The sequence below is a fragment of the Electrona antarctica genome (assembly GCF_951216825.1).
Source record: "Electrona antarctica genome assembly, chromosome: 17".
Classification (NCBI taxonomy): domain Eukaryota; kingdom Metazoa; phylum Chordata; class Actinopteri; order Myctophiformes; family Myctophidae; genus Electrona; species Electrona antarctica.
Window position 1 is genome coordinate 35190643 of NC_136798.1, and position 26321 is coordinate 35216963.

Below are 26321 nucleotides of genomic sequence, written 5' to 3' on the forward strand. Positions count from 1 at the left end.
ACACACACACACACACACACGAGAGGAGAGGAGAGGGAAGGAGAAGGGAGTTGAGGAGTGGAGAGGAGAAGGTAGTTGAGGAGAGAAGAGGAGAGGAGAGGGGAGTTGAGGAGAGTCGTGACTAGTCCCATCATGCATCAGGGACCGAGGTGTGTGTGTGTGTGTGTGTGTGTGTGTGTGTGTGTGTGTGTGTGTGTGTGTGAGATCAGCTCTTCAAACAGCTGACATTTGCCCCCTACAGCCCACGTCTCTCTCTCTCTCCCCTCCACACACACACACACACACACACACACACACACACACACACACACACACACACACAGAGAGAGAGAGAGACATAGCTCTATAGCATCAAAAATGTTTAACGCGCTACCCCTTACACTTGGGCAACTATGTAATCTATCTATCTAATTCTATTACATGGCTCTGGGCCTGGTATGTTTGTCATGAGCGTAAGCGTCTGTGTGTGTGTTGTGTGCATGTTGTGTGCGTGTGCGCGTGCGTGCATGCGTGCGTACTGTGAGCGTATGTGTGTGTTGAACCAGGTTTGAACTTCCCAAACCGCCATCTAAAAAATAAAATAAAATAAAATAAAATAAAATAAAATAAAATAAAATAAAATAAAATAAAATAAAATAAAATAAAATAAAATAAAATAAAATAAAATAAAATAAAAACGAAGTCCTCTCTCTCTCTCTCTCTTTCTCTCCCTTCCTTTCCCTTTTCTCGTCTTTCATTGGTCACATCAAAGCGGTGGGCGGGGCCCGGGCAGGGCGGGTTTTAGCCATTTATTAGCGAGTCATTGGTCCAGCTGCCGTCGAACGTTACGTCTCCGATTGGCTCCGACCGAGGCCGTGGCCCCGCCCCCACCACCAACCAACCAATCCATACACCACACACAGTCAGTCACGTTAGGTTGTAGTAATACGTACCCCCGCCCCCCTCCCCCCCTCGGCTCCTCCCCTCCGTACGGCTCACAGCAGCTTAGCTTCAGACAGCAGCCAGCGGCAGCACAAGAAGAGAACCTCGGAAACAGGTCAGAAAATATGCGAATATACATACATATACACACATAACCCCACTTACTCCGTCACTGGACGTGTTTTGACGCGATCTTTCCGCCGCACTCGACGATCAAATGTCATTCAAATGCCATTTTTCACGCGTTGAGCGGCTTGAGCCCGATTCGGGGGCTGCTGCTACTACTACCGAAAATACCCGATCTACAAGCTCACAGCGCGCCGCTGATGCGACGCGCTGTGAGCTTGTAGATCGGGTGTTTTCGGGCGCGCGGCGCGGTCGTGCGGCGGGGTGTATGTCAGGCGGTTAGCCCCGTTGGGCTAGTAGCGTCATGCTGCTAACCTGATTCATCATGTATTATAATAAAACGCCACTTTTTGAGTAATATTGATGGCTGTATCATGTTCATTTGGTGTTAATGTGTTGTTTAATGTGCGTTTTCCTTTTTTTAGATGTGCGATTTTCCCGTTATTTATATGATTATGATGATCATAATTCATAAATGTAGATAGAACATGGATGCTTTATGGTATGATAATGACACTGCAATGAGATACAGGCAGTGTGTTCTGATGATTATGTTTGTTTTACACTGGCTGGGGTGAGAGATGGAGTGGGATTTAGATTTTAGACGGTACAATACAATTCTAAAATGTCTTGTCATTTTAACGCATTGACGGAATGCATTGATTTTGATTTAAATGAGCACAATGCATTGAAAATGAACAGAAGTTGAATTGGTCAAATCTGCGTTGTGAATATTTGACACCGCATTGAACGTGAATTGCAGTGCAATTGTATTTTGTGTTATTACAATATTCCATAGTTCATGTATTTTAGTCCAAATTGTGCAGAGCGTGGTGACATGAAGCTTTCACAATTCACATGAAGCTACTACATAAGATGGGGGGGGGGGGGTCTGGGGGGTCTGGCACAAAACATTTTCATATAGGAGGGGTGAGTCTTCGGGGGTCCTTGGCATGAACAAGTTTAAGAACTACTGATTTAGAAGGCATTTGTAGAATGGGCCTCCGGGTCTAAATGGGTTAAAGTCTTAATTTGGGCCATGTCCTTGCTTTTCTTTCAGGGATATTATTTAGAGGGTTTAGGGTTCAGTCTTGCATCAGTATACTGCTGAAAATCCCTTCGGTTAACGTTTAGGCACTTTGGTTTCCCGAAAGAGGCTAGGTTCACTTATAACCAGGGTTCCATTGGGGGGGAAAGGGAACCGTCACACATTGTGATGTTCTAAAGATACTTTTGTGTGTGTACGAGAATAAATCAATTTGGACAAAATGTAGAAAATCTAGTTTAAAGTGGCGTTTCTCAAACCTTTTCATGTCTTTGCTGCAGACCCCCAGCTCCAAAATAGTTTGGGCCAGGAACCTCCTAGAAGGAAAGATTTGATTTAAAACCGTTCTATTTATATATTCAAAGATTTGTACCAATTTTCAAATGTTTTCAAAAATCCACCCACCGTCCAGGCGTCCACAGAGATCCCCATAAGGCCGTGTAGGTTTGTGACAGCCACACCAATTTGAATATAGCATTTCCCATAGGGATGAAGGAATTAACGCTGGCTTCACATACATTTTTAATTGAACTGTACTGTTCAATTATGAAACAAAAATATCGCCGCTGTTGACCAGGGCGTCACACAAAAGCATCAAAAGTATCCAGATCCACTCGATTCTACTTTGGCATTAGCCTCGGAAAGTAACAGTTTTGGACATGAGGCGATATCAATTCAAAACACATCACATCAGACAAGTACGATAAATGAAGCGTATCCCCACCAGACATAAATGTATGACCAGAGGTGGGGAGGATATCACCCCACACACACACAGTCACACACACACACACACACACACACACACACACACACACACACACACACACACACACACACACACACACACACGTTGCATCAGTTGTTGCTGTAACAACATGACTGTGGTTTCTCTTCCAGGAAGTGCCAGTGACCTATCAGCTACTTCTCCTCCCTCCTCCTCCCCCGAGCGGCAGTCCGTGCATCGTTCTTCTCTCTCTGGTCCTTACTGACTGTAGGTCTGTTTTTCATTGATTGAATTCTTCATTATAGGGATGCACCGAATATTCGGCCACCAAAACTATTCGGCCGAATAGTGGCAACAAAAAAAAAGCGTATTCGGTCCGGTTGATTTTAGAGCCGAAACCGAATAGTCAAAGAACCAGGGTTACCTGTCGTGTTGTGGTGATGTGAACAAAATGTGATCTTGTCTTTTGCCATTATCATGTAGCTCTACCCCAATTTACGGCCATGACAGCAATAAAATAAAAAAATAATAAATTATATATAATATTAATCATATTTGACTATTCGGTTTTCAGCCAACTGTTTCCTATATTCAGTGTTCGGTCTATCCCTACTTCAGTACTCAATACTACTAAGTATTGTACTTGTTTCCATTGTGGTCCTATGTATTCAATTCATCAACAACTATGAGAAAGCTGTTTATGAATCTGCATTTATCTGTTGAGAAATGGCGGAATTAGCTCATCTGCAAGAAAATAATGGAAAATAATAAAAAGATAATATATATATAATATATACATAATTATTAATGAAATGCATCATGGCCTGTTTTGGCGATTATTTAAAGTAAACCATTAATCGGATTATGGTACTATCGCCTCATACATTTTAGGTTCTTTTAGACATGTTTTAACTAACAAAAAATACATTAGAGATGAATTATTTATTAAAAAATATACTATTACATTATACAATTGATTAAAGAATAGCTACACATTTGTCAGTCTAAAAGTATTTTTGGTTCTTGCCATATTTTTGCTTCTTGATGGTATAATCCTGCACACAGGTACAGACATAGTAGTATTGGCTTTAATGTTAATGTACAATAGAAACGTCTACTGCAGGTAATCTGCTTCTTTAAGATGTTGATGGTAAAATGGCCTCAGACTTAAGATGTTTTTGGATACCGTGATTCTGCATATAGGGCAGATTGTAAGGGAATAGAGTTGGCTCACTCCTTTACTTAGTTACATTTAACACTGGAAAAACTATGGTTAAGTGGAAAAACAGTCAATTAATTGCAAAAACAAACTAGTTGCCGATTCAATTGTGATTACAAAATTACTTTGCAACTAATTGAATAATCGATTTGATTACGATTTAATCGTTGCAGCCTCGACGATAACATCCCTTCACAGCCAAAGATCATGGACAAAACGGAGCTGATCCAGAAGGCCAAGCTGGCGGAGCAGGCGGAGCGCTACGACGACATGGCCGCCTCCATGAAGGAGGTGACGGAGCAGGGCGCCGAGCTGACCTGCGAGGAGCGCAACCTGCTGTCGGTGGCCTACAAGAACGTGGTGGGCGCGCGGCGCTCGGCCTGGCGTGTCATCTCCGCCATCGAGCAGAAGACCACGGAGGGCAGCGCCGACCGCAAGCTGGCCATGGTGAAGGAGTACCGGGAGAAGGTGGAGGGCGAGCTGCGCGAGATCTGCAACGACGTGCTGGTGAGTTCAACGTTCGTTGAGACCTGGAGACCAGATTCTACACGCGTCTTCTAAAATAAATCATGTCAGTTTTCTGAACATCCTTAAGTTATCAGTGGTTCTCACACTATTTGATGTCAAGGACCCCAAAATGATTTGTATTCGGCCGCCGAATATGTTGTTCCAGCGACCTCCCCCAGAAGCAAGGATATGAGTTAGAAACGTTCGCTGGGAAAGAATATATATTCAAAGATTTGCACACGTTTTTTGCAAATTTTCAAAAATAGCACATCTACAAGCTCGTAGCGTGGCACTCGGTGCCGCATTATGAGCTTGTATATCTGCTTTTTTTCAAAAGTTAAAGTTTAAAGTGGTTAAAAGCTGCCACAGATGTGTTCCATGCAGGACTCAATGTGTTAACACCCTGACCCACAGAAGCTTGTTTGTCGCTATGCCCGTTTCTAAGGCGGCACGGGGCTCACCGAAAGTAGCCGATCTGCAAGGCCACCACACCAATTTACAATTCAGGCATTTAGCAGACGTTTTTATCCTTTGCTTGCGCCTATGTCATCTAGGGCATACAGGGCTAGGGCAAACGCTACGGGCTAAAGTGGAGTCTGAAGAGGTCGAGTTTTCAGACTACGGCGGAAGATTGGGAGTGAGGCTCGGCGCTCGGTTTAAGCCAACATAAAGTGCAGTCCAAACGTGTCAGATAAAGGCATAAATTACGTGCTAAAAAAATCATCACTAAAAGAAAGCTCAGATTTGATTTGAGCAGGCAGCCTCGGATGATAGAGTAAAAGTCTCCTCAGTCTCCCTAGCATCTAGACTGTACGTGTGTGGGCGTCTGTCTCTCCTAGTCTCCTCCTAAGGTTCTCTAGCGTTTACAATGTTGGAATAATTAGCCAGTGTTCCTGTCGTACTGCTGAGAACATAATGAGCACTTCTATGAAGCTCTGAAAGGAAAGACCCCCCTTTCTTATCTGGGACATTTATAGTCACCGCTATACTCTCCACAAGTAATGCCTACGCAATCAGCTATCAAATTTTTTGCGACTATTATTTCATCGAACAACACAGTTTAAGATCTATGAGGGTCCATTTGGTTACCAACTCTCCATCATTTATCTGGGGGGACCACCTGGAAACTCCTCAAGGACCACTGGTGGTCCCCAGACCACGGGTTAAGAACCAGTGTCCTAGGGCGTTGTTGCTCGGCCGCACCCTCAGCTCACCTCTAGACGGGGACGTTGCGGAGTGGACCGGTCACTCAGGGTGATTCCCATCAGGACGCAAGAAAGCCTGCTCCCATTGATCTGTGGTCAGTGGAATGACCTTCCTTTATTGTCCTCTCTCTCTCTACACACACACACACACACAGACAGACAGACAGACAGACAGACAGACAGACAGACAGACAGACAGACAGACAGACAGACAGACAGACAGACAGACAGACAGACAGACAGACAGACACACAGTGCTAATCAATACCTGCTTCTTTCTGCTGGAAGAAGTACTTCCGTTTTTTATCTAACCCATTGAGACCTGAGGCCAATTGTCTTCTAACAGTTTTGGAAAAAAACCTATGTTTCTATGTCAGTGGTTCTCAAACCTTTTCACGTCAAGGACCCTCAAAATGATATGTATATCTGGCTGCAGACCCCGATCTCAAAATATTTTTTTCCAAGAGAGAATATTTAAATGAGAAATGCTTAAAAAAAATAGAGCATTAAATCACATGTGGTTTATTTTATGTTCAAAAGTGTTACGCTGATCGGATCTGCTACTTTTGATGCTTTTGTTGTGACGCTGTAGTATGATCAAGTAGGGCTTTAATTTACAACAAGGCTTCCATAAGTGTGTGTACACACTGGTGTCATTGTGACATCATCAGGCTGTGTGTGGGAGGGGGAAATTCCCCGTCAGTGAGGAAAGAGATTGTGACCTTTGACCTCTGTCTGTTGTCTGTCTGGCTGTCTCTCTCTCTGTCTCTCTCTCTCTCTCTCTAACCCTTATTTGAGATAAATCGCAATTATTTTGCATACTAAGTCCATACATTTTCCAGAAATGGCAGATTTCCGCTATTATAACATGTTTTTTTTAAAGTATAAAATTATGAAATTTGTCAATAATTTCTTCTACTAGACAAGACTAGAATCAACTAGAATCATTTAGATTTAAGTCGACTAAATGAGTCAATGGAAAGATTAACCGCAGCAGTTATTACTAATAACGAACTCAGGTTCTCAGGTAAATCACCGCTCATCCAATTAATCGACAATCAATCGATAAGGTGAACCGACTATCAATAGATGAATTAATGGAATATTTGCATCTCTAGCACCTGTGTGTGTGTGTGTGTGTGTGTGTGTGTGTGTGTGTGTGTGTGTGTGTGTGTGTGTGTGTGTGTGTGTGTGTGTGTGTGTGTGTGTGTGTGTGTGTGTGTGTGTGTGTGTGTGTGTGTGTGTGTGTGTGTGTGTGTGTGTGTGTGTGTGTGTGTGTGTGTGTGCGCACACACATGGGGGGGTAGTGTGCATTAAGACTGTGGATTAGTGACTTACACATTGGATATGTAAGCCTGCTGTATAACTATGGCTCATATATCCATATCGTGATATGACACTAATGATTATCTGGGATCTGTGACACACACAGAGAGAGAGAGAGAGAGAGAGGCAGGATGGGTGGTCGTTGTGACCCATCCTCATTAGGCCTGTCTAATGATTTTAACATAATCGTCTAATATCAATTTTACGTACGTACACATACATTACAGACACACACATACAGACACACATAGCTGCGTAATGGGCACCGCTCAAAAGAAACAGCAAGCTCACAGCACGCCGCGTGTGCTTGTAGATTGGCTTTTCTTTTTTTTTAACCAGTTTTTGTACCATTGCTGTCGGGGCCGTACCTTTGTTGTAGAGCTACATGATAATGGTGCTAATTCGCTTATTTCCATCACTCAAAATTATTATTTTCTTGTATATATCCTCTCTTCATAATGTAAATAATATCCCAAGCGGCACACTTTACTACTTATTTCGATGGAAATAAGCGAAATAAGGAAATAAGCGAACACCCCATAGCCCCATTCAATTCCCATTCAATGCATTTCATTGAGGGCTTATGGTAGGGGAAATAGCCAATAAGGAGTTTTTGCACAAAAAACACCTGGACCTCTTTGGTGGGGACGTAACGACTACAAAGAAAGGTAAGAAAGCCTTCTAGCATGGAATTCTCCTTTAAATTGAAATGGCACAAAAAAAGTAATACAAATTTAATTCATGAAAACGCTGATGTCTAGGCCTTTCACAATTACTACTTAATCGCCTAATTGCAATTATTTGAGATCGGATTCGTAATTATTTTCCATAATTGTCATAATCGCGTCCATGTTGAAACATTTTTAAGTATAATGTAAATATGTCAGTCATGTCTTTGTATAGGGTTATTTGTTATATCTGCCCTGTGCTACTTCAAAGCCTAGAAGCAAAAACAGAAATTCCAGTTTTATTCACATATTCGACGACACATTTTATTCACATATTCAACGACACAAAAAACACGAGTAAATCGTTAATCGCAATTATTTGCGTGATGATTAATCATAAAGTGAAATGTCATAATTGTGACAGCCCTACTGATGTCCTCACAAGTGTGTGTGTGTGTGTGTGTGTGTGTGTGTGTGTGTGTGTGTGTGTGTGTGTGTGTGTGTGTGTGTGTGTGTGTGTGTGTGTGTGTGTGTGTGTGTGTGTGTGTGTGTGTGTGTGTGTGTGTGTGTGTGTGTGTGTGTGTGTGTGTGTGTGTGTGTGTGTGTGTGTGTGTGTGTGTGTGTGTGTGTGTGTGTGTGTGTGTGTGACATGTAGGTCATTGTATGTTGATGTGTTGTAGTAGTCGTGTTATTGCAGCATCTGGTCGAACAGCTGCTGCTACAGTCATCATTATATAACCACACACACACACACACACACATATATTACTGTATTTGTGAGGACATCAGTAGGGCTGCTGTCACGTTTATGAACCCAAAATAGAAATTTGAGGGTTTGCCCCGGACCCAAACTAGTGGATATCCTAATACCTAAGAAATTTTAAAAAAAAAGACCTGAGTCAAACTAAATGTAATGTCTCAACTCTGGCCCCATCCCCAGTTCAAATATGATTATTTTGGGGGCTCCGACCCAGGTCAAATATGATTATTTTGGGGGTCGCGGCCTGGAAAGGTCGAGAACCACTACCCTACCATCATACGAGAGTGTTGCACAAAAATTAACCACTTCTTTCATTAACCACTTGAACCCCTAGCATCCACTATTCTATTTATCAAAAATAGCTCACAAAGCATCACATTTTCACTATATTCAAAAAAGGAACGGGCATCGCTCCAGCACCATGTGGCTGGAGTTCATACAGGAAACGGAGTACTAGTGGTCGTCTCGTTCGCGCAGGAAGTGGAACACGGTTGATTCTTTGTATCTGCGTGGCTTTTCTGGGTGAAGTCACCGCTTGTGGCGGAAGGACGGGTGACCTAGAAGTGATTCACAACTCACTTCACACCGGGGGACTCTGTTTGAGGCGTGCATGTTGTCTTTTCAAAAAGATATGCCAAAATGTCACAATGTCTGATAAAATAGAGCTTAGATGGTTTAGCACACTGGTTTCTCACCTGAGCTGTCATTGGTATGAGTCGAGTTCTCTTGTCTGTCTCTTTGTCTCCGGCTGTCTGTCTTTGTCTCCGGCTGTCTGTCTTTGTCTTTGTCCCCATTGTCTACATGGATTAAAGTTCTCAGTCGCCATGACAGATTTTAGTCATTTCATTTGAAGCCACATGTCTTCTTTGAAAGTGCATGTTGCGCACGTTGCATGTTGTCCTAATTTCTGACTTCATCATGCATCTCGGTTAGAATATTAACGCTTCTAAAGAGAGATCAGCCTTACGCTGGCGATGTAGTAATGGAAGATTTCACCTCCCGGGTTGGAAGGCTGACGTTAAAGGGTGAATTACTCCCGATGTGCAGGTTGGTGCCTTGGATGGTTTCCACTGCCATCGGTGTATGAATGTGTGTGAATGGGTGAATGGGTGAATAATACCCAATCTATGTAAAGCGCCTTGGATAAAGGCGCTATATTAATGCACCATTTACCATTTACTGTAATGTGGAACAGAAGCGGCTTTAGAATCAGAATACCTAAGCGCCATTAACCCATTCAGGACGGGAACCCCTTTTAGTGTTTTAAGCATTATGTTATATTATGTTATTTAGCTATTGAAAAATACCAGATCTACAAGCTCATAGCACCGAGTGCACCAAGCTTGTAGATCTGCTATTTTTTTTAAATCGTGAAAATGTGGCACAAGTCTTTGAATTTATATTCTTTCAGAGCGAACGTTTTTAACTCAAATCTTTGCTTCTGTGGGGTCCCTGGAACAACATATTTTCTGATGGGGGTCGGCGGCCAATTACATATAATTTCTGGGGTCCTTGACATGAAATAGTTTGAGAACCACTGATATAGAAACAGGTTTTTCAGAAAATTGTCATGGTTTAGAAGACATTTGTAGAATCGAACTTGGGTCTAAATGCATTAAACTTTCAGTCATGAGATTTTATTTTGCTTTTTTCCATGTGTCTGTGCCTAAAACAATGTACTGTGACAAAATTCAGTCCGAACCTGAGCCCAATACCTTGATTACCTTCTTTGAAGATTGCAAACAAACAAGATTCTCTAATTGACCGCAGTCTCGTTAACCTTGTATGTAATCCCTAATTGCTCCCGATGTGCAGGTTGATGCCTTGCATGGTTTCCTCTGCCATCGGTGTATGAATGTGTGTGTGAATACTAGTTGAATGTAATGCACAATCTATGTAAAGCGCCTCGGATAAAATGTACCATGTACCATTTTCGGACAAATGATCAGCCTCTTATCAAGAATGTTGTACCAACCCAGCAAGTCTGTTAACCTCTGTTTCTGTCTCTCTGTCTGTCTGTCTGTCTGTGTGTCCCCAGGGTCTGCTCAACAAGTATCTGATTGAAAATGCGACTAACCCAGAGAGTAAAGTGTTCTACCTGAAGATGAAGGGAGATTACTTCAGATACCTGGCCGAGGTCGCCTCTGGAGAGGACAAGAAAGGTATGTCTGCCTGTGACTTCACTGTGACTACTTGGAACATATTTGAGTTAATTAATTACGTCGGATGCCCAGGACGGAGATGAATCAAAAGACGGTACATTAATCATTCCATAACCGAGCGCACCGCTCCACAGGCTGGGAGCGCCTATTGGGCAACATTCCATGTCATTTCCGGTTGGGACGTCATCCACAGTGGTCCCCCTCCCTTTTAATGGATTGGATCGAAAATCTTAAAACGTGAATAACTCTTGATCTAAATCAATGCTTCCAGTTCTAACCAAAGATTGTGTTTTTGACGGCCCATCGCGGTCCCGTCGCTAGTCCCGTTAGAAGTAATCATACCTACGTTGGTTGCCGATCCTCCAAAGGGTTTTTTTGGCTACATCTAGCTACATCTAGCACCATCCAAGATGGCACCGTGCCACCTTGAAATGGGCTCTGAAGCTGCAAATCGCTGGGCACTCTGATTTACTGGTTCCAACTACATCCGGGCATTCAAGGTGTTAGTAGATATAATATCAGAATTTGGCTGAGAAAACGGCTGCTTCAGAATTCTCCTTTTAACACTAGCATGTCTGAATTAAAATCACTACTACTATGACGGCTAACGGTCAGGCTGACCGGTGTTTTTCGTGCAATTCCATTGGCCACTCTCTCCCTGCATCTCTTCACACCTCTCCCCCCGTGGCGGGGGGTTGACGACTTGCCATTGTCTTCTAAATGTCACATTCCAACTAATTCAAGGCAGCGTTTCAACTCGACAGGACAACTCAAAGTTATTTTTCAACATGTATTTATTTAGCTATGCTCAATAGATAGGTGGAAACAATACGCCAGTCAGTCAACACACCATATTTCACCATATTTTTGATGCGCTGATATATGAAATGAATATGCGCGACAGCTGTGCGTGCGTGCGTGCAAATCAGAAAAGTTTAGGCTACAGACAAAGGAGTTGGGAGTTTGGGAGCGGCCGGCTAGCCACATATTAGCCTATATATATTTTAAAAATACCCAGCATAATTGTTGGGAAGGCTAAGCCTGGCCTAGCCGCCGCCTATGATCGATGTCATTTATATATATTTGATTTATTGTGCCAGCAGAGAGATCCGTAGCAGCAGCACGGTTTATATATACACCATAGGATAGATCAAGTCATCAAGGAAATCAGTTCCACTGGTCGCGTGCAGAAAAGTTATTTTCTTTTTCATTTCAGTTTACCAAACTATAATTATAGTGACGATGTGAGCGCTATATATTCAATATAGCGCTAGCTATAGCTAGTTTCTGTACCATACCACGTTCCTATGTCGCGCATTTCATATCAGCGCATCTTACCGTCTCGTTTCTGTATTGAATCAACCAAATTTGTACCGTAGTAAAAAAAAAACAATGTCTGTTTACTTGGATCCATGAACATAAATTATAACATAATTATGCTAAAGATGGCGTGTATAGTCAACATGTATTTATATCTATTGAGCTATGCGCTTGGTGGAAACAATACCACACACCATATTTCTTTTTCCGTTTCGAGAAATAAAGTCAGACATGAATACTTTGTGTTAATTCAAGAATGTTTATTGTTTCTTAGTGTTACACAATATAACAATATAAAGCATGCAAGGTGTGACATAAAATCAGGAAAACATCCTATGGCATTAGTTTCTGTACATTTATCTGGATGGCACACAAAATGTTGTCTTTCTCTTCTTTCGCTTAGATACACTTGACACATGTCATAGTAAATGTACCAGTGCATGTTCCACACGCCCGTTTGTCACATTTATGGCAGCTGATTAGCGTCTTGTTTCCACATCCGTCAAGCTGACACTGCCTTCTCTTCTTGGGGGTAGGGGTGTCTGGTGTCTGTGGACCATTCTGGGCCCTCTTGGCAGCTCTTGGCGTTGTAGGCTGGTTCTGTGGTGTGGTCGGCAGCGGCTGCAGTGCGCTGCGCTGCTGGCGCCGAGGTGTGCGTGGTGGCACTGACGCAGAGTCCTTTTCATCCATGTGTTCCTTACGGAGCTGTAGTGCCAAGTCCTGTAGGAACTCCCTCCTGGTGAGCTGCGGTTTGTCCAAGCACTGTTTGAACAATACATAGGCATTGATGGCAGCCAGGTCCAGCATGTTGTAAAAGACAGCCACTGGCCAGCGACTGGTGCCAACTCTGACGCTGTAGTTTCGTGCCATCTGATCCAAAATGTCCACTCCCCACTTGGTGTGGTTGTAATCAGTTACAGACTCTGGCTTTTCTTTGGGGTCTGTACCAATCCCGATGGAACGGTGCATGGTGCTCAGGATGCAAACGTTTTTGTTGGGTTTGCTCTGGTAGATGGTGAGCGTGGCATCGTTGCTCTTCATCAGTTGCGTGTGGAATAGCCTTTCTTTTCCACGTACGCATGGAGGCAACTCTCGCCTCTGTCTGTTCACAGTTCCAAGTATCGTTGTGTTTCTTGCTCGGAGAGACTGCCCCAACTTCATCGAAGTGAAAAAGTTATCCATTGTGATGTTCCGCCCTTTGTCGAGGAATGGTTCCACCAGCCTCTGGACAACATCTTGAGACAGCGGCACGCCATCACTGCAAATGACAGGGAGAAGGTGTAATGGTTATTACAACGCAAAATATATACATATAGGCATTGATGTAAAGACATTTTAAATACATGATTATTATTATTATTAGAGGAAAATAAATTACCTGCTGCGGTACTGGCCCTTTCCAAGGTAGGGAAATCCATTTAGGAAGTATTTGCTGTCCAGGTCAGCAGCAATCCAGAACTTAATTCCAAACTTGTCTGGTTTATTGGCCATGTATTGCGTAAACCCACATCTTGCCTTTGAGGGGAAGAGCTGCTCATCCACCGTGATGTTCACTCCAGGCACATAGCAAGATTTGCAGTTGTCTGTGAACTGATTCCAAATGTCCGTTATTGCCGCAAACTTGTCTGCTTCTTTGCGAGCGAGTCTGGTGTCCTTGTCATCAAATCGCAAGTAGCGCATGATGGATTTGAAACGGTCACGAGACATTGTTTCTTTTACCATCTCATTTCCCCATTCGTTGGCCCACAGTTGATTCAATGGATAACCACATGTCGTCAACGCACGAATGAAAAACACACTGATGAATGCTTTCAGTTCTGTAACAGACAAATCCCAATCTTGATTCTGTCCATCACTGCGGGCAAACTTCACTGTGCAGTCTCTGACGGTTTCCAATATGTTGGGGTCAAACATACACAGAAAACTGCTCAGCTCGTCGTGGATTCTGACCTTGGCAAAAGCAGTGGGACCTGGTCTGGCTGCGAAGATATTACGCATGGGCACTCTGCCGCGGCCAGCCCCAGGTTGCATAGATGACCATATGGTTCCATCTTTACTTGTCTCAGTCGTGGTAGACTCGGGCTGAGACGTTTCAGGTAAGTCCTCTGTGTCACATTCAGACTCACTATCTGAAGCTGGCGGGTAGTACACTTCAGCCTGTGGTGCGTCTCCTCCGAAATCCCCAAACGGTGCGTCATCATCGCTGTCTACATCGCCGAAAGCAGTCTGCCGTTGAAGGAGGTTGGCTGCTTCTGCTGCAGTGTAACGTCGTTCTCTTGTCCTTCTCATCATGTCGTCTGACGGTTATGTTTCTGAAATGACCAGTGACTGTGACTTTATACACATTTTCTGCATCAAAGTTGTATAGGCTAATTTAAATGTCAATTGATTTCTGATTGGGCTATTACAAATAATGGGGGGAGTTTCCCCGCAAGGTGACAAGAGCAGGAATGTGCAGAATTATTTATACTGATTGATTCAATAGTTCAAACACAATCAACACAATAACAATCGAATTGATTTCTGATTGGGCTATTCTGCACATTCCTGCTCTTGTCACCTTGCAACTACGATGCAAAAAATGTGTATAAAGGATTTGATGTCACACATGCATGTATGTAACACCAAACATTTCAGGCCTACATGGTAATATTCGTTCAAAAACTATAGCCTACGGTACAAAATAAATGTAGGATGTAGCATTTATTCATATTATACACAAGTCATTTCATTGAAAACAGCCAACAGGAAATGTCATGCACAGCTCAGTCACAATGCTATTAACTTTATTATCCCATATAATTATGCTAAAGATGGCGTGTATAGTCAACATGTATTTATTTAGCTATGCTCAATAGATATAGGTGGAAACAATACGCCAGTCAGTCAACACACCATATTTTCTTTTTCATTTCAGAAACTATAATTATAGTGACGATCTGAGCGCTATATATTCAATATAGCGCTCACATGTCACTATAATTAATTACCCTTGCGCAGCAATTACACTGTCCATCTTTGTATTGAGACAATAAAATAAATACGACATTAGCGTTATATATTGTCATTTTTATATAGAGGGGATACATTATAGGGAAGGAGGTCTATCGCGTTGGAATGATTCATGTCATTAATTACCCTTGCGCAAGGTGACAAGAGCAGGAATGTGCAGAATTATTTATACTGATTGATTCAATAGTTCAAACACAATCAACACAATAACAATCGAATGGATTTCTGATTGGGCTATTCTGCACATTCCTGCTCTTGTCACCTTGCAACTACGATGCAAAAAATGTGTATAAAGGATTTGATGTCACACATGCATGCTTGTGATGTAACACCAAACATTTCAGGCCTACATGGTAATATTCGTTCAAAAACTATAGCCTACGGTACAAAATAAATGTAGGATGTAGCATTTATTCATATTATACACAAGTCATTTCATTGAAAACAGCCAACAGGAAATGTCATGCACAGCTCAGTCACAATGCTATAAACTTTATTATCCCATATAATTATGCTAAAGATGGCGTGTATAGTCAACATGTATTTATTTAGCTATGCTCAATAGATATAGGTGGAAACAATACGCCAGTCAGTCAACACACCATATTTTCTTTTTCATTTCAGAAACTATAATTATAGTGACGATCTGAGCGCTATATATTCAATATAGCGCTCACATGTCACTATAATTAATTACCCTTGCGCAGCAATTACACTGTCCATCTTTGTATTGAGACAATAAAATAAATACGACATTAGCGTTATATATTGTCATTTTTATATAGAGGGGATACATTATAGGGAAGGAGGTCTATCGCGTTGGAATGATTCATGTCATTGATTCATGTCATTTTTACACTGTTCGTTTAGCGTGCCCTCCGAAAAATAAAGTAAAAATATTTTTGATGCGCTGATATATGAAATGAATATGCGCGACATAGTCACAATGCTATAAACTTTATTATTCCAACATAATTATGCTAAAGATGGTGTGTATAGTCAACATATTTCTTTTTCCGTTTCGAGAAATAAAGTCAGACATCGTTATTTCTGCAAACCGCATATAAGAAATATAACATCTAAAACAACATTTAGTTTATGTAAGTTTGTAATGTAAGTTTGCCTACATGTGGACTTCCACATGTAGGTTGGAATGCAAATGACACATTAGCTTGAACAATGCCCGTCTCCAGCCGGGAGGAAGGTGTGAACAGCACGGCTTGTGGGGGAGAAAGGGTGAGGGCTCTAAGAGCGGTCCCACGGACCGCAAAAGAGCAGACATTTTAGTAGAATTATGTCTAAAATCATATTTCCAAAACGTTTCAGATGAAAAAAAAAACAGAGATGGTTTGAATCGAACATTTAGAAAAAGTCATGCAAGGGGAACTTTCTCAGGACTTCATGGGCAAAGAAAATCCACTTCAAAATTTCAAAATCGGTCAGCCTGACCGCTCCGACGCGCTAGTGTTAATGGACAGTGATTCGACGATCCCTCCGTATTATTCAAACACTTTGGCTACAGCAGTAAGGCAAGAAAAACCTTGAGCAGAGCCTGGGCTCTAGGTGGGCGGCCATCTGCCTCGACCGCTTGGCTTGAAAAAGAGAGGGGGGAGGGGAGGGGAGGGGGAGGCACAGAGATGCACAGCACCAACAATAATAGCTAGAAGTGCAGTTCATTCATATCGTACGTAGTCCGCTGGTTCTCAAACCATGAGTACCTCTTTTCTCCATGTCCCCCTGTCAGAGACCATGGGTACCTCTTTTCTCCATGTCCCCCTGTCAGAGACCATGGGTACCTCTTTTCTCCATGTCCCCCTGTCAGAGACCATGGGTAACTCTTTTCTCCATGTCCCCCTGTCAGAGACCATGGGTACCTCTTTTCTCCATGTCCCCCTGTCAGAGACCATGGGTACCTCTTTTCTCCATGTCCCCCTGTCAGAGACCATGGGTACCTCTTTTCTCCATGTCCCCCTGTCAGAGACCATGGGTACCTCTTTTCTCCATGTCCCCCTGTTAGAGACTATGGGGTAACTCCTTTTTTCTCCATGTCCCTCCGTCAGAGACCATCGGTAACTCTCAGACAGCGTACCAGGATGCTTTGGACATCAGTCAGAAGGAGATGAAGCCCACACACCCCATCAGACTGGGCCTGGCCTTGAACTTCTCCGTCTTCTACTACGAGATCCTCAACTCGCCTGACACAGCCTGCAGCCTGGCCAAAAAGGTGCGCATGCACGCACGAACGCACACACGCACGCGCACGCACACGCACACACACACACACACACACACACACACACATTTAACATCTTTATTTGCATTCACATTTTACAAGACATTTCTTGAACACAAACAATAGTGGATGCGCAAACTTGAAAAAAAAACTGTACAACAAGTGCTTCAGGATACAGATCACGGGTACAGAAAGCATCGCCTCCTCCATATATGGCGACTGCCAATTATTGCAGACACTGAACAGAATTTTGCCGATGCTGCTTGGGCATGCCTGCAATCTGCAGGCCCCTCACGACTGATTTATGGACATTACCGAGGCTTCCAAATATGAACACAAGTAGTTTACATCAGTCTTCTATGGAAGCATGGTGCGCAACAAAAACAGCCCACCTACAAGCTCTCAATGCGTCGGGCATTGACAGCTTGTAGATCGGCTATTTCCGGTTATTGCCAGAGTAAATTCATAAATAATCTACCCACTGGCAACGATGAATGACAACTTTTACTTTTACTACATTTTGAAGCCAATACCTTTGTACTTTTACTCAATACAAGTACAATTTGAATTTGGCAGCCCCGAGGAGCACCCCACACTAGGGCATTCACTTCTAGTCATTTTTACTAGTTGACTAGTTGCCTAGTTTACCAGTCGACTAGTTACCTATTATGTAAAAAATAAATAACTTTTCTTATCAACTAGTCAACTAGTACCAACAAGGTTGACTAGTGGATTTACTAGTCGACTAGTAAACTAGTCGACTAGTAAACTAGTCGACTAGTTGCTTAATGCCCTACCCCACACCCCACGGGAGGTAAACCAGTAAGCCCGTGCTGTGTGGAGGAGCACCCCACACCCCACGGGAGGTAAACCAGTAAGCCCGTGCTGTGTGGAGGAGCACCCCACACCCCACGGGAGGTAAACCAGTAAGCCTGTGCTGTGTGGAGGAGCACCCAACACCCCACGGGAGGTAAACCAGTAAGCCTGTGCTGTGTGGAGGAGCACCCCACACCCCACGGGAGGTAAACCAGTAAGCCTGTGCTGTGTGGAGGAGCACCCCACGCCCCACAGGAGGTAAACCAGTAAGCCTGTGCTGTGTGGAGGAGCACCCCACATCCCACGGGAGGTAAACCAGTAAGCCCGTGCTGTGTGGAGGAGCACCCCACGCCCCACGGGAGGTAAACCAGTAAGCCCGTGCTGTGTGGAGGAGCACCCCACGCCCCACGGGAGGTAAACCAGTAAGCCCGTGCTGTGTGCGCGGGCTGCTGCCCGCTGCTGCTACTGCTGATTTCACCCCACCCATCAGTCCCAGACCAGGCGCTACATAGTGATTCTCATAATTTCATTAAATAATCATAAACATAAATATTTCACATGAACAATGTTGGAAAAACTAACTATTTTACAGGTTATATTTATATTATATATTGAATCGTGTTTTCAACTGCTGGGGTTGAACACGCCGTCACACCCTCGTGCTGGCTAAAACTCTGCCTCACTACCCCACTAACTCCCCCCCCCACACACCGACGTCCCGAGCCACGACATCATTATACAGGGGATGATGGAGGGAAAAAAGGCAAAGATATATATATATATATTTTTAATTTTTAATTTTTGGCTACTGTATACTGTCATGTTCTGAATCACTGCTCACTGACTGTTGTTGTACATGCAGGCGTTCGACGAGGCCATCGCAGAGCTGGACACGCTCAGTGAAGACTCATACAAAGACAGCACGCTGATCATGCAGCTGCTCCGAGACAACCTGACAGTACGTACACACGCACACACACACACACACACACACACACACACACACACACACACACACACACACACACACACACACACACTCATTTTAACCAGGGGTCATCAATATGTCCGTACATGGACAAATCCGTGCCAAGACTTGACCTTGTCCGTGGCAAATTTCAGATTTTCTTATTTACACACCCGTACTTTGATCATAATACCCAATTACTGAATGTCAGTCTCCAGGTTTCCTATGGCACTGATTCACGACGACACTGGCATATTATGAATCCACTAGGACACTGGTTCTCAAATGTTTTCTTTTCAAGGAACCTTAACTCTCAGAGTTAAAGACCTTTAGTGTCCATAGGGCTGGGGCCAGTGTTTTTGGCAGCAAAATTTAGTTTTAGTCATAGTCTCTTCAATAGTTTTCATTTAGTTTCAGTCACATTTTAGTCACCTGGAATGTTTTAGTGTTCTAGTCTAGTTTTAGTCGACTAAATATAAGATTTTAGTCGACTAAATCTACAGTTGATTTAGTCGACTAAAATGTGTTTTGGCGGGCCTTGATGCCGTCGTAATGACGTGTTTTTACACTTGCTGAAAATAGCCGATCTACAAGCTCACAGCGTGTCACAGCGCGACGCATTGTGAGCTTGTAGATCAGCTATTTTCAGCATTCAACCAAGTGTAAAATGACTTATACTGGATCTCTTGTCCACTAGTCCCTTCCTAACATTTTAGTCTAGTTTTTATTTGTTGACGAAATTGTCAGTATATTTAGTCCTAGTTTTAGTCATCATAGCTTAGTTTTTATGTAGTTTTTGTCAGTGAAAAAAAGTAGTCGACGAACATTTTTCGTCAGTTTTAGTCGACGAAAACAACACTGGCTAGGGCCAGAGAAAGGGCCTTTCTGTGTGGAATTTGCATGTACTTCCCGTGTCCCAGGGGTGGGCAACTTTGATGATGGAGAGGGCCACATTATGTCCACACTCACTCCAGAGGGCCACTATAGTTCCACCAAAACTCACTCCAGAGGGCCACTATATTTCCACACTCACTCCAGAGGGCCACTATAGTTCCACCCAAACTCACTCCAGAGGGCCACTATATTTCCACCCACACTCACTCCAGAGGGCCACATTGCATATTACTGTCGTAGCAAAAATAGCCGATCTACAAGCTCAAAACGGAGCTTGTAGATCAGCTATTTTGGCTATTATTTGAATTGAAATCCTGAATACTTTTTTGCTATTTTTGAATAGGAATCCTGAAAAGTTACATTTTGATTTAATTTCAAATGCCTTTCATGCATTTAATTATAGTTATGGTAACTTTATGAACTAAATAAAAAAAACATTGGACTTAAAAAATACATTTTAATACTACTCGACTCATTAAGCTACTAATTTAGACTGAAGTAATTAAAGCGGGTCATTTTTGCATGTTTGAAATTGTATCAGCTGAAATCAATAATATTAACCTGAGAGCCACGTTAAGTGAAGGTGGGGGCCGCATGTGGCCCCCGGGGCGCCAGTTGCCCATGTATGTCCTAGGGTAGGTACCCTCACAAAAAAATCATGCAGTAATCCTGGTCTCTAAACTGCCTCCCCCTGGCCAGCCGCCCCGGCTGATGGAGGGGAAAGGAACTGGTTGGAATAACGTGTTCCTTCCACTGGCTTGACAGTAAATAGGAATATAATGATTAATAATGGTTGTTCCTGTTCTTTCTAGTTATGGACGTCTGACAATGCAGCAGAGGAAGCTGAGCCTGGCGAAGGAGAGAACTAGAGCGCCCCCTGTCGTCTCTCCCAGAGAACTACAACCTTTTTACACGTTCTTTCATTCCTTTATCGTTCCACTTGAATATAATGTTCAACGCCCAGTGTCTCCATAGCCGTGTGTGCGAGTGTGCGTGTGAACATGGTTAATATCATTGCTGTTGGGTGGAAACTTCATTGTGACCAAGACTGTAACTTTTCAGGATTCAAATTCGCCGATGTACAACCTCGAAATGCGCCGCAACGCGCTTTTGAGATCGCCACCTTTTTATACTTTTGTGTGACATTGGTATGATGACATGGAACATTGATCTAAGGATTAAAAAAAACACAAAAAGTTGAAATATGGAGATAAGAGGTTTCTGCCCGACTGCAACGATATGTTCTGTGTGTGTGCGTGTGCGTGCGTGCGTGTGTGTATGTGTGTGTGCGCGAGAGAGAGAGAGAGAGAGAGAGAGAGGGAGAAAGAAATTTGAGATCATTAATTGTCTTCAACATGGTTAATATGTTCTGTGTGTGTGCGTGCGCGCGTGTGTTTGCATGTAGAATACGTGTGCCAGATTTTTGACCTGCTAATCCACTCCTTGCACCTTCCTGCAGCCTCCTGTCCATGAATTAATACATGAATTAATAAACAAACAACTGAGGAGAAACCTGTCAATGCCAGTCTTGGTGCTTTAAAAGTAAAAAAAAACACGTTTAATGAAGTACAACTTCAACTTGTGACCGAAATGCCATTCGGAACAGAAGGCGGAGCTAAGTTAAACGTGTGCGTTGACCCACAAAATACAATCGTGGTTCAAAAGGTTATTTCATGTAAAACGGTTACCAACTTGTAGACTGCTTATTAGTCTTTAGTCTTAACAGTTTAGTGTACTGTACGTAATATTAAGGAGAGAATAAAACAATCTTTGGGATGCATAATATATGAGTCAGCTTGTCGGTATCGGCCAATGATAGACTTGTGTTTATCGTATCGGGCTCTGTATCAATTGTCGGATTTTGCCCAATATGTCACATTGATATGAGGTGTTGATTTTGTGTTGTTGGAATGACTGTGCTTGCTGAAAATACACTATACTGTATGTTTTCCATACGTAAGTTGCAGTTCGTTTGCTGAAAATGGCACATCTACAAGTTCACAATGAGCTTTTAGGTCGGCTATTGTCAGCATTCGAAGTACGGGAAGCTTTAAGCTCACAACAAACACCCATACTAAGGCTACAGTATAATGTTCAACACCGGCGCAAACATGTAGCGTTATTGCAGTGAAAGAAAGATTTCGGCATCGGCTGAAACGATCACGGACACGATCGGACATCGGCAAAAGATTCTGTATCATGCATCGCATGCCTATAGCAATCAATCTCCTTTGATTGCCATACCGAATATAATCTACAAAGTGTAGTAAAAAAAGGTCCGACCTCCCGTTAGTCAGGCCATTACTAACACTATCCCAAACCCTAACCTCACAGGAAGCCACGGGTGATTTTTAACCCACAGCACGGGTGAGTCTTAACCGGCCACACAGGTCTGACTAACGGGATGTCTGACTTATGGGCAGTCCCCGTTTTTAAAAAAAACACCGCGATTTGTGCTTTAACCTGCACTGCTGGACTCGGCAGACGCATCTAGACCTAGTCTGAGATGCGCTGATCGACACGACAAGTTTATCAACGCGCGCCGGCGACAGACGGCAGGAATCCCGACCGGAATGGACGTCTGAAACGCCGCCTAGCGCTCTTTCTTTCCCCGTTGCGTTTCGTCATAACCAGCTGTCATCCCCCCCCTCCCCCCCCGCCCTTCCTTTTCCTCAGATTGCATGTCTTCAAAAAGAAATAGTGGCACATTATAATGACAAAGACAAAAAAAAAATAAGTACATGCATGCCTTTTTTTTGTTTGCCACTGCTAACACTGGAATGGGAACACAATCACACAACTTAGCCGATCTGTTTATAAATGTGGCTCCTTTTTTATTTTTTGGACTACAGGAAGTATAAGTGATAGGTGTTGTGCCGTGTAAAGCAGGGGTCTTCAACAGGGGGTCCACCGGGGACCCCTGTGGGCTCTTCATAGTTACTAAAAGGTGGGACCGGGGTCAAATCTTTGTCATCGAAAAAGTTTGGAACCTCGCACTGCGAGGCGTAGTGAGCTTGTAGATCTGATTTCGGCAAAGAGGTTTTGGTGTAGATGTGAGGGGAGGGGGAAAGAGCAGACCAAGCCTAATACGTGCGCATGTCATGCAGGGAATGATTATTGCATGCCCTCTGGAAAAAAATCTAGAACAAACCACTGCGTTTGTTTCATTTCTCAGCTAAGGGGTCCCTGCTTCATCTCTCTCTCAGCTAAGGCGTCCCTGCTTCATCTCTCTCATATAAGGGTCCCTGCTTCATCTCTCTCTCTCAGCTAAGGGGTCCCTGCTTCATCTCTCTCTCAGCTAAGGGGTCCCTGCTTCATCTCTCTCAGCCAAGCGGTCCCACTCCCTGCTTCATCGCTCTCTCAGCTAAGCGGTCCCACTCCCTGCTTCATCTCTCTCTCAGCTAAGGGGTCCCACTCTCTGCTTCATCTCTCTCTCAGCGAAGGGGTTCTTGGCCTGAAACAATGTTGAAGACCCCTTATGTAAAGTATGTCCAGGTTCAGTTATCTTTTTGCATATCGCTGTAGGGCTGGGTTTCTCAGAACCTAATTTGGGACCTGTGTAGGAGGTAGTAGGCTGCTATTCCTGAATTCTGAAAACAGAACTTTCTAAACTTTCTAAATGTTCCAAAAAAAATATAGCGTCAATTCTAAATGTTCCAAAAACAATTCCGTAAATAGCTGGTCTGTTAGATCGTCTATTTTCGCATTTTATGAGGGCCTACCACCTGCGTCAGTGGTAGTTCTGGTTATAATGGGGGTGGAAAATGATCACGCAACCTTTATAACGGGTTTCTGTTCCTACTAGTCAAAAAAGAGCCAGCACGGACTGGTTTGTGCACATGGAGCTTGTCTGTTTCCCCCCCCCCCCCCCAACGGTAGAGATTCAAACCACTATTGTTTGTTGTTTTTATTTTTTATTGTTTTCTTTCTGGTAACCTTTTGATTGTAATCCCTGCAGCCCTGTGAAGATGTCCCCATGCCCTGCGTAATCAGCTATGTATAACATGAAATAATAATAATTAAAATTAAAAAAGACATTTTATAAATCACACGTTTTGTGAGAATTTATTGAGTCTGAATTCCAGGATGGTGGGTAATCGATTGCTCCAACCTTGTGGTTCTCAAAGTGGGGTCCGGGGACCCCCCAACAAAATGTGTTGGGCGATCCAATTGGTTTGAGAACCACTGAATTCTGACACCATCAATATAGACTTCTTATGGCTCTAGTCTGCCATATCAAATATTCATTATAAATACATAATAAATGCTACAGCCCAAGTCTTATATACGCTGCATTTCTCACTGTGACTTGAATAAATCATTGTGTTTAACTTTAGCTCAACTTTGAGCTATAAATAGGTTTATATTTATTTATTTATTTACATAGGCTACATGCATGTCTTTCTTTTTTGAGCGGTGCCTCCGCTGATCCGCTCCATTACACAGCTTTGTGTGTATGAATGCTTACGTACGACGTGTATGTGTACGTATGTGTCCCAGCACGGACACCCCCACACCCTAAGTGGCCAGTAGAGTACAGCACAGCGTAAAGTGGCACAGAGTACACTACAGTACGAGCACTGGGCACCTTCGTTCCGGGGACCACCCAAACGGTAACTGTCATTTCTCCACCGTTTTGGACACGGGGAGGCACCCTGGGCACGTTCATGGGGCTCCTGGGCACGTTCATGGGGCTCCTGGGCACGTTCATGAGGCTCCTGGGCACGTTCATGGGGCTCCTGGGCACGTTCATGGGGCTTCTGGGCACGTTCGTTCCGGGGACCATCCCCGAGGACCCCCACACGTAACTGTCATTTCTCCATGGTCTCGGACACGGGGAGGCTCGCCGGCATCATGGAGGTCCTGGATGTTTCAAACACTTTCAAGACTTTTTTCCAAACATAATCACACTACAGTACAGAGCACAGTACAATACAGTACAGAGCACACTACAGTACAGTAACTATAACACATTTACAATACATGTATAGTTGCACCACTCACTTCACACAGGTGTGATATATATATATTTATTTTTAGCAAAATGATAAAACACAAGGTTACTATTCAGTAAAGTAAAAAAAAAAGCCAGTCTCCATGTCAATTGCCAAAAAAAACCTTGCCTTGTCAAACATGCAAAAATAAAATAAACATTGGTGGGGATCAACCGATCAATGTCAAATTTGTTATATGCTGTATACACGTTACAAAAAATATTTAAATTCACTGAATACAAATAAAAACATGAAATATTACAAAATAAAGAGAAATGCAAAGTAAAAAAAAAAAAAGATTAACAAAGGCAAGTTTATTTTCATGTAGCACATTTCAGGAAGGCAATTTAAATGTGCTTTACATACTAAAACATTAAGCAAATACATTTCACTTCCTAGGAAAGGAAATAAAGAAGTGGTTAGTGAAATCTCTCCTGCATTCCCCTTACAGTGCATACTGTGTGCACTGTCTACACAGTGTAGACTACATTTAGAGCACAGATTTTCAGTGTTGTAAAAAGTACTTACAAACATTTTGTAATGATAAGTAGCTAGAAAAGTAAAGTTTTCAAATAATTGCAGTGGAGAGTAAAACAAATAAAGGGTAGGCCTACAATAGGCCTCTGAGATGTAGTGGAGTCGTAACAAGTAGAACAAGTATTGAAAAAGTAAAAGTAGGCCTAACTCAAAATTGTACTCAACATACGTACTGTATGTACAGTACTCCAGACGGCACGGTCGCCCTTTTCCATTTCGCCCCACTACTCTAGCTAGCTGTATAAACATAATTCATGTTGGTGATTAAACGTATTATCATATTAATTTATCAAGTTCACTCTGTATATCCATGGCCATAATAGCATGATGATGCCATTACAAAACATGTAATGTGTTTAATAAAACGAAATTAACTGCTAGAAGGAAGAAGGTCCTAAATTAACTTAATTAAGCAGTCACCGTCTCTGTCTCATGCTATTCTTTCTTAATTTTACAGAGTATAGTATAGAGATCGACTACTATACAATCAAATAAATCTGTATAAAGAATATCATTTCAGATTTCAGAGAGGGAGGGAAATACTAAATTAACTGTTAAAGGACCACTTTTCAACATCTCTTCATATAATTGGTCCTCACTAATGTTCATGATAAAACACCACCATTTTTTCCTACTCAGTCTGTGTCTCATAGGAGGGCTTTGGGCAGTTCGGACACCCGTCCACCAGTGACATCATCGTTAGGCAGATTTTTTTTAAAACAAGATTTGTTTTAAAATATATTTAGATTTGTATTATCGTGAGAACGATGGCTTCAACTTTTGCATTGCAACTTTTCAGGAAAAGAAAGTCTGCCGTTTCTATTAGCTTGGATTCACCATCGATGATGTCACTGGTGGACGGGTTTCTGAACTGCCCACAGC

At 42.8% G+C, this 26321-nt stretch overlaps 1 protein-coding gene across 5 annotated transcripts; it reads left to right on the forward strand.

Moving 5' to 3' along the window:
- Nucleotides 1-945: 945 nt before the first annotated feature.
- On the forward strand, nucleotides 946-23957 carry LOC306941574 (14-3-3 protein theta-like). 5 transcript variants are annotated; one of them, XR_013792183.1, is made up of 8 exons: nucleotides 946-1036; nucleotides 2993-3086; nucleotides 4212-4545; nucleotides 10543-10666; nucleotides 17059-17222; nucleotides 18910-19005; nucleotides 20721-23119; nucleotides 23181-23957. XR_013792183.1 is itself a non-coding variant. In XM_079527106.1 (7 exons), the coding sequence occupies exons 3-7, from the start codon at nucleotides 4246-4248 to the stop codon at nucleotides 20775-20777; spliced, it is 741 nt and encodes a 246-aa protein (XP_079383232.1). In that variant the 5' UTR covers nucleotides 946-1036; nucleotides 2993-3090; nucleotides 4212-4245; the 3' UTR covers nucleotides 20778-23957. The 5 variants fall into 5 exon arrangements, 4 of the variants coding, with proteins under 4 accessions (XP_079383232.1, XP_079383234.1, XP_079383231.1 ...); XM_079527106.1 differs by having other exon boundaries at nucleotides 2993-3090; nucleotides 20721-23957; XM_079527108.1 differs by having other exon boundaries at nucleotides 2993-3090; nucleotides 4237-4545; nucleotides 20721-23957.
- Nucleotides 23958-26321: the final 2364 nt, after the last annotated feature.

What these genes read in the sequence shown, in the direction of transcription:
- LOC306941574 (XM_079527106.1), top strand. Translation starts at nt 4,246, where the DNA reads ATGGACAAAACGGAGCTGATCCAGAAGGCCAAGCTGGCGGAGCAGGCG. An exon ending in AGATCTGCAACGACGTGCTG is followed by an intron (nt 4,546 to 10,542) that starts GTGAGTTCAACG and finishes GTGTGTCCCCAG; the next exon opens with GGTCTGCTCAACAAGTATCT. An exon ending in CTCTGGAGAGGACAAGAAAG is followed by an intron (nt 10,667 to 17,058) that starts GTATGTCTGCCT and finishes TCCCTCCGTCAG; the next exon opens with AGACCATCGGTAACTCTCAG.